General features: G+C 38.3%; 2 protein-coding genes across 2 annotated transcripts in view; one reads left to right on the top strand and one right to left on the bottom strand.

Moving 5' to 3' along the window:
* Positions 1–27185, top strand: part of LOC125789910 (protein eva-1 homolog B-like) — a 361643-nt gene that overhangs the window by 198866 nt on the left and 135592 nt on the right. The gene's annotated exons all lie outside the window — the stretch shown is intronic.
* Positions 1–27185, bottom strand: part of LOC125789909 (four and a half LIM domains protein 3-like) — a 46238-nt gene that overhangs the window by 11946 nt on the left and 7107 nt on the right. The window contains exons 3-4 of the mRNA XM_049473009.1: positions 8466–8628; positions 4427–4601 (exon numbers count right to left, since the gene is read on the bottom strand). Of these exons, the coding sequence (XP_049328966.1) occupies positions 4427–4601; positions 8466–8621 (331 nt within the window). The 5' untranslated portion in view covers positions 8622–8628. The remainder of the gene's footprint in view (positions 1–4426; positions 4602–8465; positions 8629–27185) is intronic.

The raw sequence follows: 27185 nt of genomic DNA on the forward strand, positions 1-27185 counted from the left end.
ATCCCCCTTACCTGTGCAGGTAAACATGTATTCTACCTGTGCAGGTAAATATCTACACTACCCGTGCAGGTAAATATTATTCCTACCTGTGCAGGTAAACATGTCTTTTACCTGTGAAGGTAAATATTATTCCTACCTGTGCAGGTAAGCATGTATTCTGTCTGAACAGGTAAGCATGTATTCTGTCTGAACAGGTAAACATGTGTTTTACCTGTGCAGGTAATCTGAAGCCCGTGGGCAGGTGATCTTATTGAAGCCCTGCAGGAGTTTCAGGGGTAATCACACCGTCACATCTGCCTCACACACCCATCTACATTAATTACAACTGACACGCCACACCTGTTCTACTGAAAACTCACCTAACCCTGAATTCTGCTGCCTCATAACTCTAACTCAGAGGCAGCTCTGACTCTACTCCAGCTGTGAGGGTCAGTATTTAAAGGCCAGGCTAAAATTACAGCCGAGGTTCAGCTGGTGAAACATCAGGGTTGTGGGTTTGATGACAGCGAGGTCACATGGTACGCTTATTTTCCCTCACAATATTATTCTGTTCAGTTTAAACCTGTTATTTAACATCTACTATTTAACACTGCACTGCACTTGGTTCAGAAAGAGGCTAAATGTTCTGTACTGAAATTAACAAAAATCAGATAATCAGATAAACGTGATGCTCCACAGAGAAAAACATCATCTGAGGCTGGAAAAAAACAACCACCTGTTTCTGAGTGTTGGGTCTTTGTTTTAAATGTTGAGTGTATAGAGTGTAGAGTTGAGTCTTTATTGGTAGTACTGAGTCTTTATTGTAAGTGCTGAGTCTAGATATATGCATTTATTGGCAATGTTGAGTCTTTATTGTGAGAGTTGAGTCAATATTGGTTGTCCTGAGTCTTTATTGTAAGAGTTGAGTCTAGAGTTGAGTCTTTATTGGTAATGTTGAGTCTTTATTGTAAGAGTTAAGTCTAGGGATGAGCCTTTATTGGCAATGTTGAGTCTTTATTGTGAGAGTTGAGTCTTTATTTGTAGTACTGAGTCTTTATAGTAAGAGTTGAGTCTAGAGTTGAGTCTTTATTGGTAATGTTGAGTCTTTATTGTAAGAGTTGAGTCTAGAGTTGAGTCTTTATTGGTAATGTTGAGTCTTTATTGTAAGAATTGAGTCTAGGGATGAGCCTTTATTGGTAATATTGAGTCTTTATTGTAAGAGTTGAGTCTAGGGATGAGCATTTATTGGTAATGTTGAGTCTTTATTGTAAGAGTTGAGTCTAGAGATGAGCCTTTATTGTTAGTGTTGAGTCTTTGTTGTAAAAGTTGAGTCTTTATTGGTAATGTTGGGTCATTATTGTAAGAGTTGAGTCTAGAGTTGAGCATTTATTGGTAATGTTGAGTCTTTATTGGTAATATTGAGTCTATATTGTAAGAGTTGAGTCTTTATTGGTAATGTTGAGTCTTTATTGTAAGAGTTGAGTCTTTATTGTAAGAGTTGAGTCTTTATTGGTAATGTTGAGTCTTTATTGTAAGAGTTGAGTCTTTATTGGTAGTACTGAGTCTTTATTGTAAGAGTTGAGTCTAGAGATGAGCCTTTAATGGTAGTGTTAAGTCTTTATTGTAAGAGTTGAGTCTAGAGTTGAGCCTTTATTGTTAGTGTTGAGTCTTTATTGGTAATGTTGAGTCTTTATTGTAAGAGTTGAGTCTTTATTGTAAGAGTTGAGTCTTTATTGGTAATGTTGAGTCTTTATTGTAAGAATTGAGTCTAGAGTTGAGCATTCATTGGTAATGTTGAGTCTTTATTGTAATGTTGAGTCTTTATTGTAAGAGTTGAGTCTTTATTGTAAGAGTTGAGTCTAGAGATGAGCCTTTATTGGTAATGTTGAGTATTTATTGTTAATGTTGAGTCTTTATTGGTAATGTTGAGTCTTTATTGTAAGAGTTGAGTCTTTATTGGTAATATTGAGTCTTTATTGTAAGGGTTGAGTCTAGAGATGAGCCTTTATTGGTAATGTTGAGACTTTATTGTAAGAGTTGAGTCTTTATTGGTAATGTTGAGTCTTTATTGTAAGAGTTGAGTCTAGAGTTGAGCATTCATTGGTAATGTTGAGTCTTTATTGGTAATGTTGAGTCTTTATTGTAAGAGTTAAGTCTTTATTGTAAGAGTTGAGTCTTTATTGGTAATGTTGAGTCTTTATTGGTAATGTTGAGCCTTTATTTGTAGTACTGAGTCTTTATTGTAAGAGTTGAGTCTAGAGATGAGCCTTTATTGTTAGTGTTGAGTCTTTGTTGTAAAAGTTGAGTCTTTATTGGTAATGTTGAGTCTTTATTGTAAGAGTTGAGTCTAGAGTTGAGCATTTATTGGTAATGTTGAGTCTTTATTGGTAATGTTGAGTCTTTATTGTAAGAGTAGAGTCTTTATTGGTAATGTTGAGTCTTTATTGTAAGAGTTGAGTCTTTATTGTAAGAGTTGAGTCTAGAGATGAGCCTTTATTGGTAATGTTGAGTATTTATTGTTAATGTTGAGTCTTTATTGGTAATGTTGAGTCTTCATTGTAAGAGTTGAGTCTTTATTGGTAATATTGAGTCTTTATTGTAAGGGTTGAGTCTAGAGATGAGCCTTTATTGGTAATGTTGAGACTTTATTGTAAGAGTTGAGTCTTTATTGGTAATGTTGAGTCTTTATTGTAAGAGTTGAGTCTAGAGTTGAGCGTTCATTGGTAATGTTGAGTCTTTATTGGTAATGTTGAGTCTTTATTGTAAGAGTTAAGTCTTTATTGTAAGAGTTGAGTCTTTATTGGTAATATTGACTCTTTATTTGTAATGTTGAGCCTTTATTTGTAAAAGTTGAGTCTTTATTGGTAATGTTGAGTCTTTATTGTAAGAGTTGAGTTTAGAGTTGAGTCTTTATTGGTAATGTTGAGTCTTTATTGTAAGAGTTAAGTCTTTATTGTAAGAGTTGAGTCTTTATTGGTAATGTTGAGTCTTTATTGTGAGAGTTGAGCCTTTATTTGTAGTACTGAGTCTTTATTGTAAGAGTTGAGTCTAGAGATGAGCCTTTATTGGTAGTGTTAAGTCTTTATTGTAAGATTTGAGTCTAGAGATGAGCCTTTATTGTAAGAGTAGAGTCTTTATTGGTAATGTTGAGTCTTTATTGTAAGAGTTGAGTCTTTATTGGTAATGTTGGGTCATTATTGTAAGAGTTGAGTCTAGAGTTGAGTATTTATTGTTAATGTTGAGTCTTTATTGGTAATGTTGAGTCTTTATTGTAAGAGTTGAGTCTTTATTGGTAATATTGAGTCTTTATTGTAAGAGTTGAGTCTAGAGATGAGCCTTTATTGGTAATGTTGACACTTTATTGTAAGAGTTGAGTCTTTATTGGTAATGTTGAGTCTTCATTGTAAGAGTTGAGTCTAGAGTTGAGCATTCATTGGTAATGTTGAGTCTTTATTGGTAATGTTGAGTCTTTATTGGTAATATTGAGTCTATATTGTAAGAGTTGAGTCTTTATTGGTAATATGGAGTCTTTATTGTAAGAGTTGAGTCTAGAGATGACTCATCTCTAGATGAGCCTCTTAGGCCTTAAGACTCTTAGGCCTTGGTATTGTTTAAAGTTGATGTTTGGCAGTTTTAAAATAAATCACTGATTGTGAAACATCTAATTCTGGTCTGGTCTCCTCACTTCCCTCCTGTTCCCTTTGTTGCAACCATTTTTAAAAACGAGCCAACTTGGGTTGTAACAATTGGTAATGTTGAGTCTTTATTGTAAGAGTTGAGTCTTTATTGATAATGTTGAGTCTTTATTGTGAGAGTTGAGCCTTTATTTGTAGTACTGAGTCTTTATTGTAAGAGTTGAGTCTAGAGATGAGCCTTTATTGGTAGTGTTAAGTCTTTATTGTAAGAGTTGAGTCTAGAGATGAGCCTTTAATGTAAGAGTAGAGTCTTTATTGGTAATGTTGAGTCTTTATTGTAAGAGTTGAGTCTAGAGATGAGCCTTTATTGGTAATGTTGAGACTTTATTGTAAGAGTTGAGTCTTTATTGGTAATGTTGAGTCTTTATTGTAAGAGTTGAGTCTAGAGATGAGCCTTTAATAGTAATGTTGAGTTTTTATTGTAAGAGTCGAGTGGAGAGTTGAGTCTTTATTGGTAATGTTGAGTCTTTATTGTAAGAGTTGAATCTTTATTAGTAACGTTGAGTCTTTATTGTAAGAGTTGAATCTTTATTGGTAACGTTGAGTCTTTATTGTAAGAGTTGAGTCTTTATTGGTAATGTTGAGTTTTATTGTAAGAGTTGAGTCTTTATTGTAAGTGCTGAGTCTTCATTGTAAGAGTTGAGTATAGAGTTGAGCCTTTATTGGTAATGTTGAGTCTTTATTCTAAGTGTTGAGTGTTGTAAGTGTTGAGTTTGGTGTTGAATCTTTATTGTAAGATACACAGCTGGTACCTGGCATCACAGTCTTGTTGCAGGCCACACATTTGGAGGAGAACTCGCTGCAGTAGCAGTCGTTACACAGCAGGGCGTCGTCCTGACAGGTGAAGGGCTCCTCAGCCAGCGAGCGCTCACAGCGAGAACAGCGGAAACACTCCTCATGATAGTGGTGATCATCATAGTACAGCTCCTACAGGAATATAGCACAGATTTCACACAGAGTCATGTTAAACACGATGCGCTAATTTCCCAGACAGGGATTGAGATTAGGCTTGGACTGAACAGCATTTCAAATGACAATTTTCCATTCAGAGGAAAATAGTAAGTCTTACTAAGAGTCTAAAGAACTGTACAGCAGAACTTAAAGAGTATAATGTCAAAATTTCTAGGTTACTTGACATTAAGAACATAAGTTTTGAGCTCTGGAATAATGGAGTACTTTTAGGATGAGCTGGTGTTCCAGAACTTGATGTCCAACGGATGCTTTCAGCTGTGAGGCTGATTGCCAACAAATCGTCCTTAATGGGTTGGCAACCAAGAGGTGAGTTGAACCAGGTGTGCTTGAATAGGATAAGCAACAAACTCTGCAGGAACTAGAATTGCCTGAGTAATTCTAGAGTAAACAAGAGTAAAGTTTATGTGGCAGTGGTTTGCATCGTACCTGGAAGACCATTCCTACCAGGTAACGTGGCAAAGGACAACATCTGCTCCATGCAGGCTCTCCAGTGGGGTTCCACAAGGCTCAGTGCTTGGTCCTCTTCTTTTCTCACTATATACTCTATGCTCTCTGGGTAAAATAATATCTTCTCATGAATTCACATAAAACGTCTATGCTAATGAAACTCATAGAAGAACTAATCCTTTCCTCAAAACCCACAGAAAACCACAAACATCCCGACTCTTTCCTGTTCTAGTGGACCAAGATGGTGGAATGAACTTCCACTGGGTGAAAGAACAGCTCAGAGAGTCACTTGCGGTCTTTAAACGCCGACCGAAGAAATCCTATGGTTCTAAGCTTGTTAAAGCTCTATGTATCTCTTGATCCTTGTCTCCACAAACTAGCTATGGATATTTTGAAGTAACAAAGAAGCACTGTTGTTGTAAGTGGCTCTGGATAAGGGCACCAGCTAAATACCTTAAACGTAAATGCAAATGTAAACCCTCTGGAGACTGTAAACTCTGTAGACTCTGTCTACGATAATTACGCAAATTCCCTCAGAGTGCAGACCTTCCTCGTCAGAGATTCATCAGGAGTTGGGAGTTCTGTATACAACACATCACACATGACCTTTCCCTGTTTGCGTAAAACCATCCACTGTCTTCCAGAAGAGCAGCGCTTCTCCAGGAACATCTCCTCCACTGTGTACTCCAGACTGGGAGTGTGATTAGAAAGAGGCTTTACTTGTCCAGCCGAACGATTCTACACTTTATTTTGACCGTGGAGGGACCGTGCCTCCGATAGTGAGGACTAATCTCCCCGCTCTGCTTACATTCCTCCAGAACCCGATGATGAAACCAGTTCAGGACTCCCTGAGAGAAAGCAGCCGCTCGTTACGGGGGGCCAGAGCAATGCCGAACCGTGCAAACACAGATACAGACACTGCGTGACGGACGACGTCGTTAGAGTCGCGGAAAAAACATGAACCAGAACTTATTGCTGAGCTCCCAGAGAGAGAGAAAGAGATTAAGAGGGAGGGAACAAGAGTGACAGATCAAGATGGGACGAAAAGCAAGAGATGAGGAGACCCAGGTCAGCTCTGTTCAGTTTTATTTACTCTAGTTCTGCTCAGATTTAAAGCAAACTTTACCACCAGAGAAAATCCACAGCTCCATGTTTAACCCATCCGTGCCTGGGAACTCACAATAGTGACTAGGGGCACCAACAAGAGTTGGGTATCTTGCTCAGTAGTACCTTGGTCATGGATGCTGTCTTGCAGATTAAGACCTTGCAGTGCCTCTAAACTCTAAAAGTCTAAAAAAGACTCCACCTCTTTCATCTCAATGGGAGTAATGAAGGGAGGAGTGGCATCTATCTACACCCAGGATCCAGGATTTGAACTCGCAGCTCTTTGGCATCTGCTAAGCCACTGGGAGCACCTACTTCTTCATCTTTGACCTGTAGACCATGACTGTCCACTCAAATGGACAAAAATGGAAACCCCTCAAATGAGCATCCTTCAAATGAACACTAGTATGGTGCTTTCAGCTTGTCCAGAAATGCATGTGCTCAGCTCCTAAAGAGGGAGAAGCTATATATGTATATATGTACAGCTCTGGAAAACATTAGGAGACAACTTCAGTTTCTGAATCAGTTTATCTGATTTTGCTATTTATAGGTTTATGTTTGAGTAAACTGAACATTGTTGTTTTATTCTATAAACTAAAAACATTTCTCCCAAATTTCAATTGTTCCAAATTGTCATTGTCAAAGAAACTCATTATTTTTAGTGGTCTTATATATATTATGTTGCACTGTCAATGGTTTGTGATGGCCTAATTTGGGGACAGGTGATGCCTGATAACAACATGCTGATTTTTGGCACTGACCCCTTTTACTCCACAAACGGATTTGTTGGTAATTTTTTTTTACCAATACAAAAACGAGACTTATCACTGAAGATGAGTCACTCAATGTTTAGCAAAGAGTAAATACACTGCAAAAAATCCATTGGCCACATAAATTCTTAAACTAAGCAAAAAAATCTGCCAATAGGGTAAGCTAAATGTTCTAATGAAGTATTCTTAAAATAAGCAATGACAAAGCCCCAAAATGAGTGAAGTAAGACTCAAATCAAGCAAAATATTTTATTTTCTAGCTTAAATTTCTACACAAGTATCAGAATAACTTGACTGGTGACTCATTGTGTTTATTTTGAGTTCAAATTACATAAAATAAGATGAAAAGTCTAAGTAAGACTGAATAAGATAATTATTCCTAAAATAAGTAAGACAATCTTACATTTACAATTTACAAGACTAAACATTCTTATCAGAGCAAGAAATAAGATTTATTGCTTTCAAACGAAATAGTTTAACTTGCTAAGATTTCATTTTTTGCAGTGTAGAGATTCAGGCAGAGAGAGAAGGAGGCCAAAATAAACAGTGTGTTTTATTTACTGAGTCCCTGCAGCTCTATAACTCAGTGCTGTATGTTAGTGTAGTGTCCCCCAACACACACACACACACACACACACACACAAACTGTGCAGTGTTTGGGTTCACTGCTCCACACTCTAATCTCCTGAGTTCACTCGCACTGACCGAGACCCCCGCCAACACACTGTTCAACCAAACTCCACACAATCAGCCCCCAGAGAGGAAACACACACACACACACACACACACACACACACACACACAAAACACAGTATGGATTTTCCTATATTATACCTTTACTATGTACTTTAATACATATTAATACCTTAATTTTTCCTTAAATTTGATGTGCGTATTTAAACATTTATGTGCATAAGTACATTTAATGTAATTTCTTTATGTGCATTGTAAACAATTTGCATTGTATTATTTTATCCTGTGTTTGTGTTTAAAATGTACTGTTTGTTTTTACTGTATATGTCACAGCATTTCATTATGGAATGTATAAAATAACATTTTCTGCATTTTTTGCTGTATATTTCTAAATATATGTTATTATATACTATCTTGTGTGCATTTTAATTAAATTGTACTGTATTACAAATTTATCAAATTTGACTGTATCAGTTTTGCTGTATGTACTGTAAACAATGCATAAAATGAAATGGCAAAAACAAGTCAAAACATATAAGCCATCGCAAAGTCTCAAAATGAGTTAAATAAGACTTAAATCAAGCAACAAAAATATATATATTTTTTTCACTTATTAATAACAGGTTAATAACTTAATCAGTGACTTTGTGCTTATTTTGATTCAAATGACTTTAAAAAAGGTGAAAATTTGAAATAATACTGATGAAGAGTGTTAATCTTAAAATAGATCATTTTAAGTGCTTTGATGTAATTTTTCTCAGTGTTTTCTGTAAGTGTATATAGTGTTACTGTAATAATCACTGACCCGTGAGTTGTGTCCGATGAGCTCCTTGCAGCCCTGGCAGATGTTGGCGAAGAGGCGATCGTAGCAGGGCACGCAGTGCGGCACGTCATCCACCTGGATATACTTCCTCCCGTACAGAGAGTCTTTACAGTTCTCACAGTTAAACTGCTCGCTCATCCTGACCCTACACAGCACAACACCCACACACACACACACACACAACAGTTTGTCAGAAAGCCAGTAGCATCATGATCACTGAGTGTGAGAGAACAGAACACTATTACAGATATCAAGTGGAACATTTAAAAACAGCTGTTTCCTCCTGTTTTAACTCTTTACTAACTACTGATTTCTCAAAGATTAGCTCACAGAAAGAGAGAAACACACTCAAACACACACAGCAGAGAAATACTCTTAAACACACACAGCAGAGAAACACACACAGCAGAGAAACACACACAGCAGAGAAACACATTCAAACACACACAGCAGAGAAACACACACAAACACACACAGCAGAGAAACACACTCAAACACACAGAGCAGAGAAACACACACAAACACACACAGCAGAGAAACACACACAGCAGAGAAACACACTCAAACACACACAGCAGAGAAACACACACAGCAGAGAAACACACTCAAACACACACAGCAGAGAAACACACACAGCAGAGAAACACACACAGCAGAGAAACACATTCAAACACACACAGCAGAGAAACACACTCAAACACACAGAGCAGAGAAACACACACAGCAGAGAAACACATTCAAACACACACAGCAGAGAAATACTCTTAAACACACACAGCAGAGAAATACTCTTAAACACACACAGCAGAGAAACACACACAGCAGAGAAACACACACAGCAGAGAAACACACACAGCAGAGAAACACACACAGCAGAGAAACACACACAGCAGAGAAACACATTCAAACACACACAGCAGAGAAACACACTCAAACACACACAGCAGAGAAATACTCTTAAACACACACAGCAGAGAAATACTCTTAAACACACACAGCAGAGAAACACACTCAAACACACACAGCAGAGAAACACACTCAAACACACACAGCAGAGAAACACACTCAAACACACACAGCAGAGAAATACTCTTAAACACACACAGCAGAGAAATACTCTTAAACACACACAGCAGAGAAATACTCTTAAACACACACAGCAGAGAAACACACACAAACACACACAGCAGAGAAACACACACAGCAGAGAAACACACACAGCAGAGAAACACACACAGCAGAGAAACACATTCAAACACACACAGCAGAGAAACACACTCAAACACACACAGCAGAGAAATACTCTTAAACACACACAGCAGAGAAATACTCTTAAACACACACAGCAGAGAAATACTCTTAAACACACACAGCAGAGAAACACACTCAAACACACACAGCAGAGAAATACTCTTAAACACACACAGCAGAGAAACACACACAGCAGAGAAACACACACAAACACACACAGCAGAGAAACACACTCAAACACACAGAGCAGAGAAACACACTCAAACACACACATTGTTGATAAATCCAGCTTTAAAAATAGCTAAAATCCACACTTTTACAGAAATAAAATCAGTATTGTACAGCTAAAAACATATAGCAGCTATTCAGTGCATTTTTACAAGTCTGTTATGTATCATATTTATATTCATACCCATTACACTGGGCAACATGAACTGCAAATATTTTGTGTGATCACAGTTTTATTACAAATAGCAAATCCTTGGTTTTGCTACTTGGTTTATGACTACATTTCCCATCATTCTTTTCTTTCTCCTTTAAAGGAGCAGACTGTAGCCGCAGTGCTGTAGAGTTTTAGGCATGTTTAACTCTGAACAAAAGGTCAGGACTCTGTCAGTTCACTCACACAGAGCACAAACACTGACCACTCTGTTTTTATCTATTGTCCAGCAAGAATGTTCCAGATGTCCAGCGACCGGCTAAACTTTCCCAGTAAGAAGCTGCGCTCGGAAAAGCTGCTTTAACCCTGAAATATTTAGAGTCATAACAATTTTTATATTAGTTACGCAATTATATTATATATCGTTACCTAATAATATGAATGTAATTACATACTGAATCAGTTTGCTGTCAGATAATTTATTTTATTATATTATATTATTATTCTTATATTATATTATATTTCTGCTCTGTATCGGCAGGTTTTAACATAAAATATCACTTTCTCTGCTTTTATTTAATGGGCTATATGTGTAAAGCACGGTTTGGTTTGGTTTGGCTTGAGCTGGGTTGTGTAGAGTTGGGCTGTGTTGTCTTGGTTTGTCTTGTCTTCTCTGTCCTGCCTTGTGTTGGTTTGTCTTGTATTCTCTGTCCTGTCTTGTCTTGTCTTCTCTGTCCTGCCTTGTGTTGGTTTGTCTTGTCTTCTCTGTCCTGCCTTGTGTTGGTTTGTCTTGTATTCTCTGTCCTGTCTTGTCTTGTCTTCTCTGTCCTGCCTTGTGTTGGTTTGTCTTGTATTCTCTGTCCTGCCTTGTGTTGGTTTGTCTTGTATTCTCTGTCCTGCCTTGTCTTGTCTTGTGCCGTCTTGTGTTTGCCTTGTTTTTTCTTGTCTCTTCATGACCTGAATTGTCTTGGATCGGTTTGTGTTGGTTTGGTTTGGATTGGATTGTTTGTTTGGTGTTGATTTGTCTTGTCTTATTGTACCTTGTCCTGTCTTGTGTTAGTTTGTTTTGTGTAGGCTTGGTTTATTTTGTCTTGGCTTGTTTTGTCTTGTGTAGGGTCAGTTTATTTTATCTTGTCTTGTGTAGGGTTGATTTGTCCTGTCTTGTCTTGTTTTTTTTTGTGTAGTTTTGGATTATTTTTTCTTGTCTTGTGTAGGGTTGATTTGTCCTGTCTTGTCTTGTTTTTTTGTGTAGTTTTGGATTAATTTGTCTTGTCTTGTGTAGGGTTGATTTGTCCTGTCTTGTCTTGTTTATTTGTGTAGTTTTGGATTAATTTGTCTTGTCTTGTGTAGGGTTGATTTGTCCCGTCTTGTTTTGTCTTCTGTAAGATTGGTTTATTTTGTCTTGTCTTGTGTGTGTTTGGTTTGTCCTGTCTTTTGATGGTTTGGTTTGTCTTGTCTTGTTTTGTCTTGTGATAGTTTGTTTTGTTTTGCCTTGTCTTGCTTTCTCTTGTGTAGGTTTGGTGTGTCCTGTCTTGTTATGGTTTGCCTTGTCTTTTCTTGTCTTGTCTAGTGCTGGTCTGAATTGTTACAGAGAAGCTAGCAGGATTGTGACTGGTTTGTGTTTGTTTTGCTTGTTTGGGTTAGGTGGTGTTGGGTTGTGATGGTGTGTGTTGTGTTGTTTTGTTTTGACTAATCTGGTCTTTTCTTGTCTTGATTAGAGTTAGTACAATTTATATATTAGTTACACAATAATATTACATATAGTTACATACTAATATGAATGTAATTACATACTTAATCAGTTTTCTGTCAGATTATATAATATATATTTATATTTCTCAACATGAAATATCACTTTCTGAAATTATTCTAAACTCATGATGAGACTGAGAGTTTACACTCACTGTTTACGCTCAGTCCCTCTGCTTTATTTAATGGGCTGTGAGTGAAAAGCAGCTAAACACATTGTCAGGGGAGGCGTTTGATGGAATAAACAGTGTGGGGGAGCAGAGCAACAATGGCCTTCCTTCCTCCTGCTGAGCTACTGACGGTTCCTCCCCGTCCCCACAGTCCCAATACAATCCTCACAGTCCCCTACAGTCCCTACAGCTTCAACACAGCCCAACACAGCCCTGTCCAGCTGCAGATCCCAGCTTTACTCACGGAGCTGCGCTGCCTGGACACGCACCGACACTCTGGAGTTCGAAAGGTCAAACCTCAGGATGCTTTTAGTAAAGGATGCTTCTCTGACCTTCACTGGCCGCTTTATTAGAAACACTCACAGTTGTGATAAGGGCAGTAGTTTCCTGTAATGTCACTGTATCTGATAAAAACTACTTTCCAACTATGTTTTTCCCAGTCCTTCCACACAAACAGAAAACAGACACTCAGAAACAAAAGAACGAAAGAAAGAAAGAAAGAACGAAGTAGTTAAGGGTCATGTTGGGTTGTGTTGAGTTGATTTAGTTTAGTCTGGCTTGGATTTTACTGGCTTGGGTAGTTTAGGGCTGTGTTGTGTTGGGTTGTGTTGAGTTGATTTAGTTTGGTTTGAATTGGCTTTAACTGGGTTGGGTAGTTTAGGGGTGTGTTGGGATGGTTTGTGTTGAGTTGGGTTGTGTTGGGTTGGGCTGGGATGTGTTGAGTTGGGTTGGGTTGTTTTGGGTTGTCTTGGATTGTGTTCTATTGGGTCGCGTTGAGTTGATTTAGGTTGGTTTGGCTTGGCTTAAACTGAGTTGGGTAGGGTAGGGTTGTGTTGTGTTTGGTAGGGGTTGGGTTGTGCAGTGTCGTGTTGGTTTGAGATGGGTTGTGTTGTGTTAGATTTTGTTGAGTTGGGCTGGAATGTGTTGGGTTGTGTTGAGTTGATTTAGTTTGGTTTGGCTTGCGCTAGATTGGGTAGGGAAGGGCTGTGTTGTGATGGGCTGTGTTAGATTTTGTTGTGTTGTCTTGGGCTGGGATGTTTTGGGTTGAGTTGGGTTGTGTTGTGTTGATTTGGTTTGGTTTGGCTTGGCTTGATGGGTTGTGTTGGATAGGGGTTGGGTTGTCTTGCCTTTTCTTGTGTTGTTCTTGTGTAGCTTGACTTGTCTAGTGTTGGTTTGTATAGGTTTGCTTAGTTTTGGCTTGTGTTAGTTTGTCCTGTCATGTCATTGTCTTGTCTGTCTTGTCTATCCTCTCTGTGTTGGTTTGTCTTGTCTTGTCTTGACTAATCTTGGATTGGTTTGTGTTGGTTTGTTTTAATTTGGCTTGGCTTATATTGGTTTTTCTTGTGTTGATTTTATTTGTATTGGCTTGTCTTTCCCTTTCTTGTCTTGTCTTGTCCTCACTTGTCTTCTCTGTCCTGTCGTACGTTGGTTTGTCTTGTCCTGTCTTGCCTTGCATTGTCTTGTCTCACCTTGTGTTTGCATGTTTTGTCTTGTCATGTCTTGTCTTGTTTTGTCCTGTCTAGTCTTTGCTGGTCATGTCTTGCCTTGTCTTTTGAGTTAGGTTGAGTTGGACTGTGAAGAACTAATAGAGGAAGCTCTTCTTGGTGAGTGCTCTGCTTTAAGTGAATGTCCCTCGCTCTGCTGAGTGTCTCTTAGTGAACTGGACGGATCTGTGTACATTAACGAACACCTTGTCGGACAGGGTGACGGATGGACTCTCAGAGCTTTCAGCTTCCAGACACTCGGGCAAATGATGAGCAGGCCCCCTTCTGTCCATCCTATTGTTTCCTTTGACTCTTGACACTTTGTTCCGTGTCCTCCTGGCTGGCAGGATGGAAACAGAGCGCAGGGTGCCATTCCTTACGTAAGTTTTTTAAGAGGTGCAGGATTGAGGGGCAATAAAGCCCTGAGTGGGCACATGTGTTATTATAATCATAATCCTGCGGTCCTAACAATAGGACTGTTTAGTCTACACGTGTTGTTTTTTATTAAAGACAGGAGATGGGACAATAGACAGACTGCTTAACACGAGCTCATCTGGAAATATCTCAACATCACAGACAGTCCTAGTTTTACACTGGAGCTACAGGGCTGACACTGATGAAAATCCACCTAAATCCAGTTTCGTAAGCTGGTATCTGGTCTGTTATGTATCTTGTCTAAATTGTTAATGCAGTTAAAAAGCTTGATTAACTTGATGGAATTGACCTTCCGGCATGTCTCAGTGCTAGTGGACCAGCTCTAAAGCTAGTGGACCAGCACTGGGTATGCTTGAGTTGAGTTGAGGGTTTAGCTGATTTACCACAATAGTTGGTCAGATTTCCAGGTGTACCAAATTGGTAAAGATTTTGGCCCAGTTTGCTCAAGCATTGACCAAGACCAACATGTCCGAGCAGATTGACCAACATGACCCAGCTGGCCAAACAATATTACCAAGCTGGTCAAAAATCTTAGTCATATTAGACATACTGGTCGACCAGCTTGGTAATATTTATCATTAGCAACATGATCAAGCTGGTCAACCAGTATGACTAATATGACCAAGCAGTTGACCAACATGACCAAGCAGGTTAACCAGCAAGACCATCATGACCAAGCTTTTTGACCAGCAATAACAATATTTCTAAGCAGGTTCACCAGCATGACCAACATGGACAGGTTGGTTGACCATGATCAGCAAGGCCAACATAACCATGCTGGTTGACCATAGTGACCTGCAAGACCAATACAAACAAGCTAGTCTAACAGCATGACCAACAAGACCATGACAGTCAAACAGCAAGATCAACATTACCAATCTGGTAGACCAGCATGACCAACAAGACCAACATTACAAAGCTAGTCAACCATCATGACCAACAATACAATGATAATCAAACAGCAAGACCAGTATTTACAAAGCTGGTTGACCAGTGTGACCAACATGACCAAACTAGTCAACCAGCAAGACCAGTATTACCAAGCTGGTTAACTGGCATGACCAACAAGACCAAGATGACCAAGCTAGTCAACCATCATGATAAAAAGACCATAATAGTCAATTAGCAAGACCAACATAACCAAGCCAGTCAACCAGCATGACCAACAAGACCATCAATCAGTAGGACCAACATTACCAACAGATGGTTAACCATGGTTACCTATTATACAGTCGCTGCCGTACAGAGAATCACCACAGTAAAATCCATTAATTCATGACTCAGGGTAAGGTGTTGTTTTTTTGTTAACACCTGTTCCTGTCATATGAATAATCTGGAATACTGTATGTGTAGTCTGGAGTCTGTTCTGTCTGTCCTGTTCAACATCAACACCAGAACTAACTCATCCCACACAGCAACCACAAGAATCTCTTATGAGAGAAGTAAGAACTAATTAAATTAAATTCCAGAGAGGTTCTACACAACAGGACGTGTCTCTGCATGGCGCAATCAGAGCCGGATTCCATCAAACGCCTCCCTCCCAGCGTGTTCACTGAATGACGATATCAATCTTTACGATCTGCAGGTGTGCTCGAGACAAACAGAATCAAAATGCCTTTGATAACTAGTCACATGAAACAGTGGTACAAACACAATGTTCAACATCCTGATCTCACACTTATCCTGTGGCTGAATGCAATATAGTACGAAATAATAAATATTTAATATAATATTAAATTAATTAATATTATAAAATATGCAATATAGTAAAAAATAGTACTGATCATTGAATGAATATCTACACTACCATATAGCCCAGACATTCTGCTTATTTATTTTCCCATCTTATCAATGACTTTATTACTGCAGTTTTTCTCCTGTCAGACTTTCTCTAATTCTTCTCTTCTCTGCTGAAACTGACAATTAGCCCAATTATGTTTAATCTGAGCTAAAGGCTAAAGCTGTTTCCATGTGGGTTAGCCAGACATGAGTCTTCCTGTAGCAGTTTTTTTCTCCAGTTTCCAAGAGTCTGAGTTTAAAGGTGTAAAAGAAACAGTCCTCACCGCTCTCTGGCTTCACCTGTAATTTCTCTTAAGAAAAGACTTAAGAAAATACTAATTCTCTTAATTAATCATGGGTATGTTTTGGACTTAATATGAAGTGATAAACCAATCAGTGTGTCAGTCATCATTCCCTTTAAGAGGCAGGTGAGCTCTGACTTTGGCGTGTTCGTATCTTAACGTGCGAAGCTTTTACATGTCTCAGCAGAGACAGATACTGAGCTGCTTGTTCACACTGTGAAGATACACCAGCAGCTCATTTAAGAGAACAGTAATGTTATTTTATTCTTTATTCTGTTTATTATTGAGGTAAAAGCTGGATTTGTGCACGGTGCTCCTGCATGGCTAAGATAGGATTGGGCAGTTGACTGTTGACTGTTGTCAGGGTTTTAATCAGTCAGTGGCGCACCTGTGTTTTCCACACGCCAGAAATTTATCCTGAACACACCTCATTTCCAGACCACCACGCCAAACCATCAGTGTAGATTTATTCCTAAACTCAGATGTTATGTTAACAGCATGGGTGGATAGCATGAAAATAGATTGTTGACTGGGTGTAAGATAGCAATGAGCAAACCTTTGAAGAATGTACGATAGGGCCTATAATCATTTGAATAGTTACTTTAAGAGTTCTCTGTGTTTATGTGTCTTTGTTGCAGTAGAGAGTAACAGCAGTAACACCATCTGTTCCAGCAATGCTTTACTACAGACAAAGAATTTAGAAATTCAAGGACCTAAAAAAAAATGTATACACTGGATTTTGTACTATTTCCGGCAAAAAGAAAGCGTAAAATGGGGTGTTCTAAAACTTTTGACCGTTACTGTACATATTTAACAACAAAGATACTAATTTAAAGGCTTAAATCCAGCCACTAATAACAGCTAGCAAGGTCTGGTTAGCATGAAGCAGATGAAGTCATGCTAACAGGCTATAGCCACGTGAGAATGGCTGGCAGATGCAACAGTGTTGTTCATTCTTTTGTAAGATAATTGCTGAGGCACTAATGCGCTAATTACTATAAAAGCTAGCAGAAGCCTGGTTAGCATCATGCAGCTCCTGCTAACAGCTCACTGCTGGCTTTCTTCAATCATTAGCCACTTAGCATCCTTGGCTGAGATCTGAAAAACCTTTTTTCATATTAAATCTGATCTTAAAATGAAAAGTTACATATTTTAACAACACAAATACAGCACATATTTAAGGGCTTAGCCACAAAGCCAGTAATAACAGCTAGCAGGGTCTGGTTAGCATCCTAAAGATGACATCATGGTAAGAGTTCTAAACTACTTTTGTTTTAGGAGAGCGTCGCATGTTAGCATGCTTCACTTACAGAACCAAGCAAAAGTGAGACGCACCTTAAAATCAGGGTTTTTTCAAGATGAAGAACATTTAAAATGATTTAGTAGCACCTTTTGTTTAAATTAAACAGTTTTACTCATCTCTGCTGGATTTTCTCAGTCAGCTTTATGAGGTAGAGTCTCCTGGAATTCAGGCTTTCAGTTAACAGCTGTGCTGAACTCATCAAGAGTTAATTACTTGTCTCTTTAAAAAGTGTTTGAGAGCATCAGTTAAAGTAAAGTAGTGAAGAGGTAGAGTTACAGGTATACAGTGAATAGTGAATATTTAAGTAATGTTCTAATCCAGATTATGAGAAACAAGAACTATTACCATCAAAAACTATATGATGATGAAACCGGCTCTCATCAGGATGACGGAATGTTCTGTGATGTCACAGAATGTTCTGTGATGCCACAAAATGTTCTGTAATGTCATGGAATGTTCTCTGATGTCACAGAATGTTCTCTGATGTCACAGGATGTTCTGTGATGTCTCTTCTGATGGTCTCTCATTTGTTGTATTGTTTATTTTAGTGTTATTCATTATATTAAAATGTTCTGTATTGTAGATTAATACTAAACTCATTCAGACTATTAAGAAACACATATGGAATTATTTAGAATATGTTTTATGTTTTAGATTTTTTTAAGTAGCTCCTCTTGATCAGTTTTATTCATCTCTGCTGGATTTTCTCAGTCAGTTTTATGAGGTAGAGTCTCCTGGAATTCAGGCTTTCAGTGAATATACAGTGAATAGTGAGTAATGTTTGAATTTGAGTAATGTTCTAATCCAGGTTATGAGAAGCAACCACTACTCAAGTAAATAAAGAAAAAAAGAATTTGAAGAACTTTTAAAAAGTATCCTCAAATGCAGTCGCAAAAAAAACATCAAAAATGTTGTGATGATGAAACTGGCACTAATATATCCTTAGCAAAACCCCAAAGCACTTACAGTTGTAATTGCAGCAAATGGTGGCTTTACAAAGTACTGAGGAAGGGAGGGATGAATATATTTGCACGTCACATTTTTCAGATTTTTATATGATAAAAACTTTGAAAACCATGTATCATTTTTGTTACACTTCACACTTATGTGTGCAATACGTTGTGTTTGTCTATCACTTAACATCTCAATAAAATACATTCAAGTTTTTGGTTGTAAAGTAACAAAATGGGGTATGAATACTTTTGCAAGCCACTGTATAGGGGCACAACTCAGATGAGGTCATGCTATTGTTTTACGCTAGTTTTTATGGTTGGTAACGTTAGCTGATGTTGGGTTGATGTATGGAGGTCATTCTTTTTAATCTGGGCAAGTTTACAGAAGCAAATCAAAATACAGGAAGGGTGGTAGTGTTCTGGTCACACCCCACATAGTCCAAGAGCTGCAGCTTTCCACAGAAACCGAGCCGCTCTGAAGTTTAATGATGTGTTAAACCCAACCCAAGAGCTAAATCAGTCACCCGTGCTGAATACAGCCACTGTTTTCACTGCTAATGCGTCACAGTCGCATTCAGATCAGCTCGGTTCATTTTTATATAAACATAAAACAACTCTAAACTGACTGATAGTCTCATAATATATTTTCTGTTGATAATAAAGATGTGCTATTATATTTATCAACAAAAATAATGCAAATGCAAAACTAAACATGCAGTAATGTCTCAGGCAAATTAACCTGTAAATGATTATAGGTATGGTCCTATCTTACACCCTGCACAAAGCATGGCATGATGCTCATTGCTATCTTACACCCAGCCAACAGTCTATTTTCATGTTGTTTAACTTGTATTTTATTATCATTTTACTCTAATACTGTATTAACTGTGATATATTGTTATTACATTACAACTACAAGATTCATTCATTTGCAACTACTTCTAACTTCTGGGAGAAACAGCAGTTTCTAGTGTCTGTGATTCTACAGTCTGTGAATCATCTACTGAAGCACTTGTGGACTCATCACAGTGGCATGTGGTGGGCTTTGTCTGGATTGTGGATGAAGTGCAGGCTTAGGGCTAAAGTCAAACATCTCCGCTGATGCTTCTGCGCTGGACTCGCCGGCTGAGCCAGATTTAACGGAGCAGCGATGCTGCAGGACGGCGTCTGACGGATGGTGAACTTCAGCTTTGGTGTTTTTGGTTTAACTTTGTTCCCGATTTACAGCGGGGTAATTAAACTCAGCCTCTCGTTTGTGGATTTCTTCAGAAAAGTGCAGTTTGAGCTCGTAATTAAAGCGAGGAACATGTTTCGGCCAGCTGCTGAAAACACAGCCAGCAAATACAGAGCTGAGTGTGTGTTTAGAGGATGATGGGAGGCAGCAGTGTGTCTTTATACTATGATTCTTACCCCCAAAAAACAGCATGACCAGCTCAAACTAAACTGCACAAAAAACTATTAACAAAAACTAGAAACAAATGAATGTATATTGAGACGTATATGCTTATATTAATAACAAAATCGACCAGAGCAAAGCATTCTTAGTAAGATTTCACTTAAAATAAGCAATTGCAGAGTCTCATAATCTTAAAATAAGTCAAATAAGACTTCACTTATTTTTACTTTAATTTGGAAACAAGAATCAGAATAATTTAAATGGTGACTTTTTCTGCTCATCTTAAATTAAATTACTTAAAATAAGGTGAATATTTTAAATAAGACTGAATAAAATAGTTTTAGGAGACTAAAACTATTAACAAGACTTAGGAAAACAAAAAAAATCTTATCAGATAAGAAAATAGGATTTATTGCCTTGTAATTAGATAATTTCACTTGCTAAGGTTTTACTTTTTTTGCAATGCTGACTTAACTAAGGGTCTAAATGTAAGACTTGGGATTTAACTTGAGACTTGACTAGGGGCTTGACTTAGAAACTTTATTGGGACTTAATTTATCAATTGACTAATGAATTGACTTGAGACTTGACCTAGGACTTAACTTAGATGTTAGACAGTTGACTTAGAACTTGACTTGGGACTTCACTTGAGCTTGAATTTGGACTTGACCTAGGACTTGACTTAAGACTTGACTTAGAACTTGACTTGGGACCTAATTTGGGACTGGACCTAGGACTTGACACAGGACTTGACTAGGGGCTTGACTTAGGACTTGGCATAGGATTTGACTTGGGACTTGACCTGGGACTTGACTAATGCATTAAATTGGAACTTCACTTAGGACTTGACTTAGGACTTGATTAAGGACCTGACTTGGGGCTTGATTTGAGGCTGGACTTATGATTTGATTTGGGACTTGACTTATGAATTAATTTGGGACTTGATTTAAAACTTGACTTAGGACTTGAGTTGGGACTGTAAAGACTTGCAGCCTAGTGACTTGTTCCCACTTTTGGCCCATCTAAACAGGCTACAATAAGTTTGAAATTTTTGTGAGATTTCCATAAATAATGACTTCCGGTGATTTAGACATGCAGATTTCTATTATTATTGCTGAATCCAGTTGAAACACTGTATCTGTGAGTGTGAGTGTGTAGTGTTAGTATGAGTGTGAGTATTTGGTGTTCAGACCTCACACACAGGCTGTTTTATATGAAGAACAATGCGTTCTCCCGTTCCAGAGCTCTGTATAGCCGCCTGCTGATGTTTACAGAAAAACAGGTCTAAAATAAGAGCTTGAACTGCTCTGTTTTCTATCAATAAACTTCGTCTCAGATTGTTACTCCTGGCTCCGGAGCTGAAACACCGGGTACTAATGGAGCATGGATTATACACACAGTTGCGTGTGAGTGTGAGTCTGATTGTTTTGGTTATGTTTTACTTTTAGAAAGTCCTAAATCCAAATCTGTATGTATCGAATGTTATTACACCCATATATATACAGCTGTAGAAAAAAATCAGAGAGCACTTAAAAATTATGTTTTTTTATTTTACCAAATTAAAAACCTCTGGAATATAATCAAGAGGAAGATGGATGATCACAAGCCATCAAACCACCAAACTGAACTGCTTGAATTTCTGCACCAGGAGTAAAGCAGCATAAAGTTATCCAAAAGCAGTGTGTAAGACTGGTGGAGGAGAACATGATTCCAAGATGCATGAAAACTGTGATTAAAAACCAGGGTTATTCCACCAAATATTGATTTCTGAACTCTTAAAACTTTATGAATATAAACTTGTTTCCTTTGCATTATTTGAGGTCTGAAAGCTCTAAATAACAATATTTTTATTTGTAATTTAGGAGAAATGTTGTCTGTAGTTTATAAAATTAAACAACAATGTTCATTTTACTCAAACGTATATCTATAAATAGCAAAATCATAGAAACTGATTCAGAAACTGAAGATGCAGAGCTTTCAGACCTCAAATAATGCAAAGAAAACAATCAATATTTGGTGGAATAACCCTGGTTTTTAATCACAGTTTTTATGCATCTTGGCATCATGTTCTCCTCCACCAGTCTTACACACTGCTTTTGGATAACTTTATGCTGCTTTACTCCTGGTGCAAAAACGCTTGGTTTGATGACTTGTAATCATCCATCTTCCTCTTGTTTATATTCCAGAGATTTTCAATTTCGTAAAATAAAAAAAAAAAACTAATTTTAGGGGGTCTCTTATTTTTCTCAGAGCTGTATAATGTGTGATTATTAGCTGAAGAGAGTCTCTACAGGGACGTGTAGTGTACATAGTGTGTAAATGTTAGTGGTTGTCCTAAAGTTTCCTCCATACACTCCGCTGCAGTGTTCCCGTTAGCTAGCGGTTAGCGCAGGAATGCAGCTGTGGTGGGGAACGCTGCGGTGTCGGATCACGCGCTCCTAAAGACGCCTCAAATAAAGAACCAAACAAACGCATTCTTCCTCCACCCCCAGCCTTACTCTCTAAAAACAGCACATTCCTCCCATCCCAGAAAAAAAGAGAGAGAGAGAGAGAGAGAGGTATATATTTATATGCAGTGGTGTAAAAAAGTATTCGCCCCCTACAGTTTTTGCTTTTTTGTCATACTGATATTTTCTGATTATCAAACAAACTTTAATATCAGACAAAGACAACCTGAATAAATATAAAAAGTACTTTTTAAATGTTGATTTTACTTATTAAAGTTAATAACCTGATAACTGGCAACAAGTCTTTCATATCTCTGTGGAAGAATTTAGTTCCACTCTTTCAATTCTTTACAGAATTGTTTTAATTCAGAAAAATTGGAGGATTTTCCAGCATAAACGTTCTGTTTAAGATCATCCACGGCATCTCAATCAGACTTTAACTAGACCCTCCAAAACCTTTATTTAGTTTTTTTAATCCATTCAGAGGTGAACCTTTTGTTTGTGTGTTTTGGGTCATTGTCCTGCTGCAGAACCCAAGTACTCCTGAGCTTGAGGTCACTAAGGAACAGATGGACGGATTCTGATTCTCCTTCAGGATTTTCTGATAAACAGCAGAATTCCTGCTTCCATCATCTATTACAGCAAGTTCCCAATTCTCCCATGGAGACCATTTTCTCCCAGTCTCTTTATTCTTATTATTGAATCATTAACACTGATCTTAACTGAGGCAATTGAGATCCCGCAGTTCTTTAAATGTAGTTCTGGGTTCTTTTGGGATCTCCTGGATGAGTTCTTCATGCCCTTTTGGAGTAATTTCGGTTGGTCGGCCGGTCACTCCTGGTAAGGTTCACCAGTGTTCCATGTTTTTTTCTCCATTAGTGAATAATAGTGAGTCACTGTGGTTCTCTGGAGTCCCAAAGCTTTAGAAATGACTTTATAACCTTTTCCAGACTGATAGATGATCAATGATTTTTTATCTGTTGTTGAGTTTCTTCAGATGGGGGGTTAATAATAATAATGTGTTGTTTTTGAGATCTTTTATCTGCTTCATGTTGTCAGACTTGTGATTTGATTTATTGATTCTACAGGTCTGGAATCAGTAATCAGGTCTGTTGTGGTTAGTAGTGAATTTGACACCTCTTCACAAAAGGTTTGGATATTTTTTTAAAGTGTTTTTATATTTACTCAGGTTAAATTTGTTTAATATTAAAGTTTGTTTGATAATCTTAAAAATATCAGTATGATAAAAATGCAAAAAACAAGGCACAGATTACTAAGTAAGAAAAATTCCTTTTTAATACGCCAATTACTGCACTCAGCATACAGCTATGTGCTGATTACCCAGAATGCCCTGTTCACACCCCCCTGTTCAGGCTCAGTGGGGACGTGTTTGCGGGACGTGAGTGGAAACTATTCCCCCCGCTGCCAAAATCCCTCACCCGGCCTGGAAACCAGCGCTCAGCGCCGTACGCTAATGTGACATCATGCTCTTAGATGGAGAGATAGAAAAGAGGGATGGAAAAGGGGGATGGAAAAGTATGACAGAATTCAGGCTGGAGGAATCCAGCATCGCTATACATCCTATAAAGTGCTGATTTCTTATTTTAATTTTTTTAACATCATCGTTTTTATTATAAAATTACAGTTAAATTAGATTTTTTTTTGCCCACCATCAATTTTTAACCATCAATCACCATCTGATTTTGCTATTTATAGATTTATGTTTGAGTAAAATGAACATTGTTGTTTTATTCTATAAACTACAGACAACTTTCTCACAAATTCCTAATAAAATTTTGAGCATTTATTTACAGAAAATGAGAAATGGCTGAAATAACAAAAAAGATGCAGAGCTTTCAGACCTCAAGTAATGCAAAGAAAACAAGTTCATATTCATAAAGTTTTAAGAGTTCAGAAATCAATATTTAGTGGAATAACCCTGGTTTTTAATCACAGTTTTCATGCATCTTGGCATCATGTTCTCCTCCACCAGTCTTACACACTGCTTTTGGATAACTTTATGCTGCTTTACTCCTGATGTAAAAATTCAAGCAGTTCAGTTTGGTGGTTTGATGGTTTGTGATCATCCATCTTCCTCTTGATTAGATTGCTCAATGTGGGTCAGATCAGATATTTTCACGGCTGTGTGAACGTGCCAAATGTGTTTTTTTTTTATCAGATCTGGACCACTTTCATATGTGGTCCTAAATTGAATACGTATCCGATTCATTAACATGCGATATGAATGTGAACGGTCGAATTGAATTCATGCGTCTTTTTGCTTTTACGCATTAGCATTAGCATTACGTGCTTCTCTCTCGTATCCACACTGCATCTCTTGGTGCAGCTGTGCAGCTATAGCTGCAAAAAACAGCAAAAGCAAACCGCCTGTCCTTTTTTCACCTCCTGGACCTGAGCATGAACTTCAGACCAGCTGTTTACTCTCCACTCCAGCAAAAGATGCTCCACATATGAGCTGCTAACTCATCCATTTCCCTTTATAAAGCTATGAGTTTCTCGTCTCTCTAATATGAGGTTTTTGTGAGCATGTGAGGCGTTTCAGAGACAGAGATTTGTTCACGTTACACACAAATACAGCTCACTTGCATTTGTAAATGTGAACCGTCAAGATAGGCAAATCAGATGTGAGCAAAAAATAGGATTTGTATCAGAGCTGTATATCCCCTATCACTAGTGTGAAGACTAGCACATGCCTCCTCCGATACATGTGAAGTCAGACTCCGCCTCTTTTTGAGCTGCTGCTGATGATGTAGCATTACCGAGTAGCATCACAGTGCTAACACTCGGAGGAAAGCACAGCGACTCGGTTCTGATACATCAGCTCACAGATGCAGCCTTGTGCTGATCCACATCACCTTAGGAGTGATGAGGGGAAAGAGAGAGCGCCATCTACTGTACCCACCCAGACCAACTGTGCTCTCTCACGGCTCTGGCAGCTGATGGCAAGCTGCATGACCCGGATTTGAACCAGCAATCTCCTGATCATGTGCTGGAGCACTCGGAGCCCCTTGTTTTGTTTTAAAACGTCTTTTAAGGCGTTTTCAGTTTCTGGAATCAGGTTTATTCAGGGAACAAAACAGTTTGAGGAGTTTATTGGTGTTTTAAACGCAGGATAACAATGCTCTGTAAATAGTAAAGGGTAACTGCAGTGTAAAATCTCTGGCGCCCCGGCTCTAACTCCCACTTTCATCCTCCAGCGCTGTCTGGAGTTTGTCCTGAGATAGGCAGCTCCCGCAGCAGAACAGCAGAGGCATGCTGGTGTTAAACGGTGATGTTGTGTAACGGAGCTGATCCAGCTATTAAAACAGCCCTTCCAGCGTTTGGACGGCTGTGGATTTGGATCTGCTCTGACTGTGTTTGTGTACAGCCTGTATAAATAGAGCAGGAGGTGTATATAAACTCCAGATACAAAATACCAGTTATATACATTCTTAAAAATGAAGAAACTATAGAAAAAAACACTCATGCACAGCAAAAATTCTCTTTTCTCTTAATTTTTTTTCTGATAAGAATTGTTGTCTTATTAAGCATTGTACGAATAAGATTTGGACCTTATTTTAAGTAATTAACTAATTTAAACCAGTGGTTGTTGCTTGATTAATGTCTTAATTCATTATTTATGATATATTTTTTAAGACATCTTACTAAGTGCTGTACTGTTTTATTAATTGTGATAAGTTTAGTTTATGAACAACAATTCTGCCCTTTTTTAGAGCATTAGTCCAAACCAACTTTTGTTGTATTGTAATCTGTACACTTGTCCAGTAATGATTTGGTTTCACACTTTCATCATTATTGCCATTCCAGATGTTGTGCCAAATTTTGCCCTCTACCAGAACCTTACTCCCTTCAACTATAGGTGCATCCTTTGGACTGACGAGACAAAAGTGGAAATTTTTGGAAGGTATGTGTTCCGTAACATCGGGTGTAAAACTATAAAACACATAATTTCAGTAAAACATAATCGTACTGAACGTAGTAAAACATGGTGGTGGTAGTGTGTGTGTGTTTGTGTGTGTGTGTGTGATGGTCTGGAGCTGCTGGATAACTTGCTGTAATTGATGATGGAAGCAAGAATTTTGCTGTTTACCAAACAATCCTGAAGGAGAATATCCGGCCATCTTTTTGTGACCTCAAGCCCAGGAGTACTTGGATTCTGCAGCAGGAAAATGACCCAAAGCACACAAACATGTACTGTACATGTACAGTAAGTGTTATTCTACAGTTACAGTAGATACAGAATCACCAGCACTGTAATCTGTTGTACCCATACTGGTGCATGATGCTCCAGCACATCGCCAAAGCGGAGTTGAATTTTGGCACAACACCTCTTCTTTTTCTTCTTCTATTGTTTAATGGGTGACGATAGCCTGACTCAATGTCCCATAATTTGTCAGAAAGTCGGAAAAATATAGAAAGTAAAGCGTTTTCACACTGCAGGCCAACCAGCCAATGTTTCATCTGATCCAGATCAAGATCACCTCTTTAGGTTGAAGCAAAATTAGATTATTTGGCAGTTTCAATGCATTTCGGGGCCTCAAGAAAAATGGAATTTTTTGCCGGGTGCAGGACTGACAAACCTGGCTGGCTGGTTACTGTTTAGCAGTAACTAGTGGGAGGTGCCCCATTGAGGTGGATTCTGATAACAGCATCATTGTACTTTCCTGCATTGATTGTCACAGAATTTAAAAGGGTGCTCAGACAGCTTGTCATCGATTAATAGCCCATCATTGTCTAGGGGCCCCAGGACAGCTTGGGGCCCGAGGAATTTGATTGGTTGCTTGACTTGTTGCAATGGGATCCACTCAAATCCCTACAGTACTGCTTTAAAATCTGGTAGAAATCATTTCCTTGACAGTAAAGACAGTTCAATGAGTTCAAGCTCTGTGTCACTACTAGCTCGACCAACAGTGAAGCTACAGCACTGGGGTTTCCGATAAAGTGGCCAGGGAATACAGACGCAGTTTGTAATTTATTGATCCGCGGCTCCCCACACGACTATACCCCTCAATTGTGCGTATGCGTAATCCAGA

The sequence above is a fragment of the Astyanax mexicanus genome, unplaced genomic scaffold (assembly GCF_023375975.1).
Source record: "Astyanax mexicanus isolate ESR-SI-001 unplaced genomic scaffold, AstMex3_surface scaffold_32, whole genome shotgun sequence".
In the NCBI taxonomy this organism is placed as follows: domain Eukaryota; kingdom Metazoa; phylum Chordata; class Actinopteri; order Characiformes; family Acestrorhamphidae; genus Astyanax; species Astyanax mexicanus.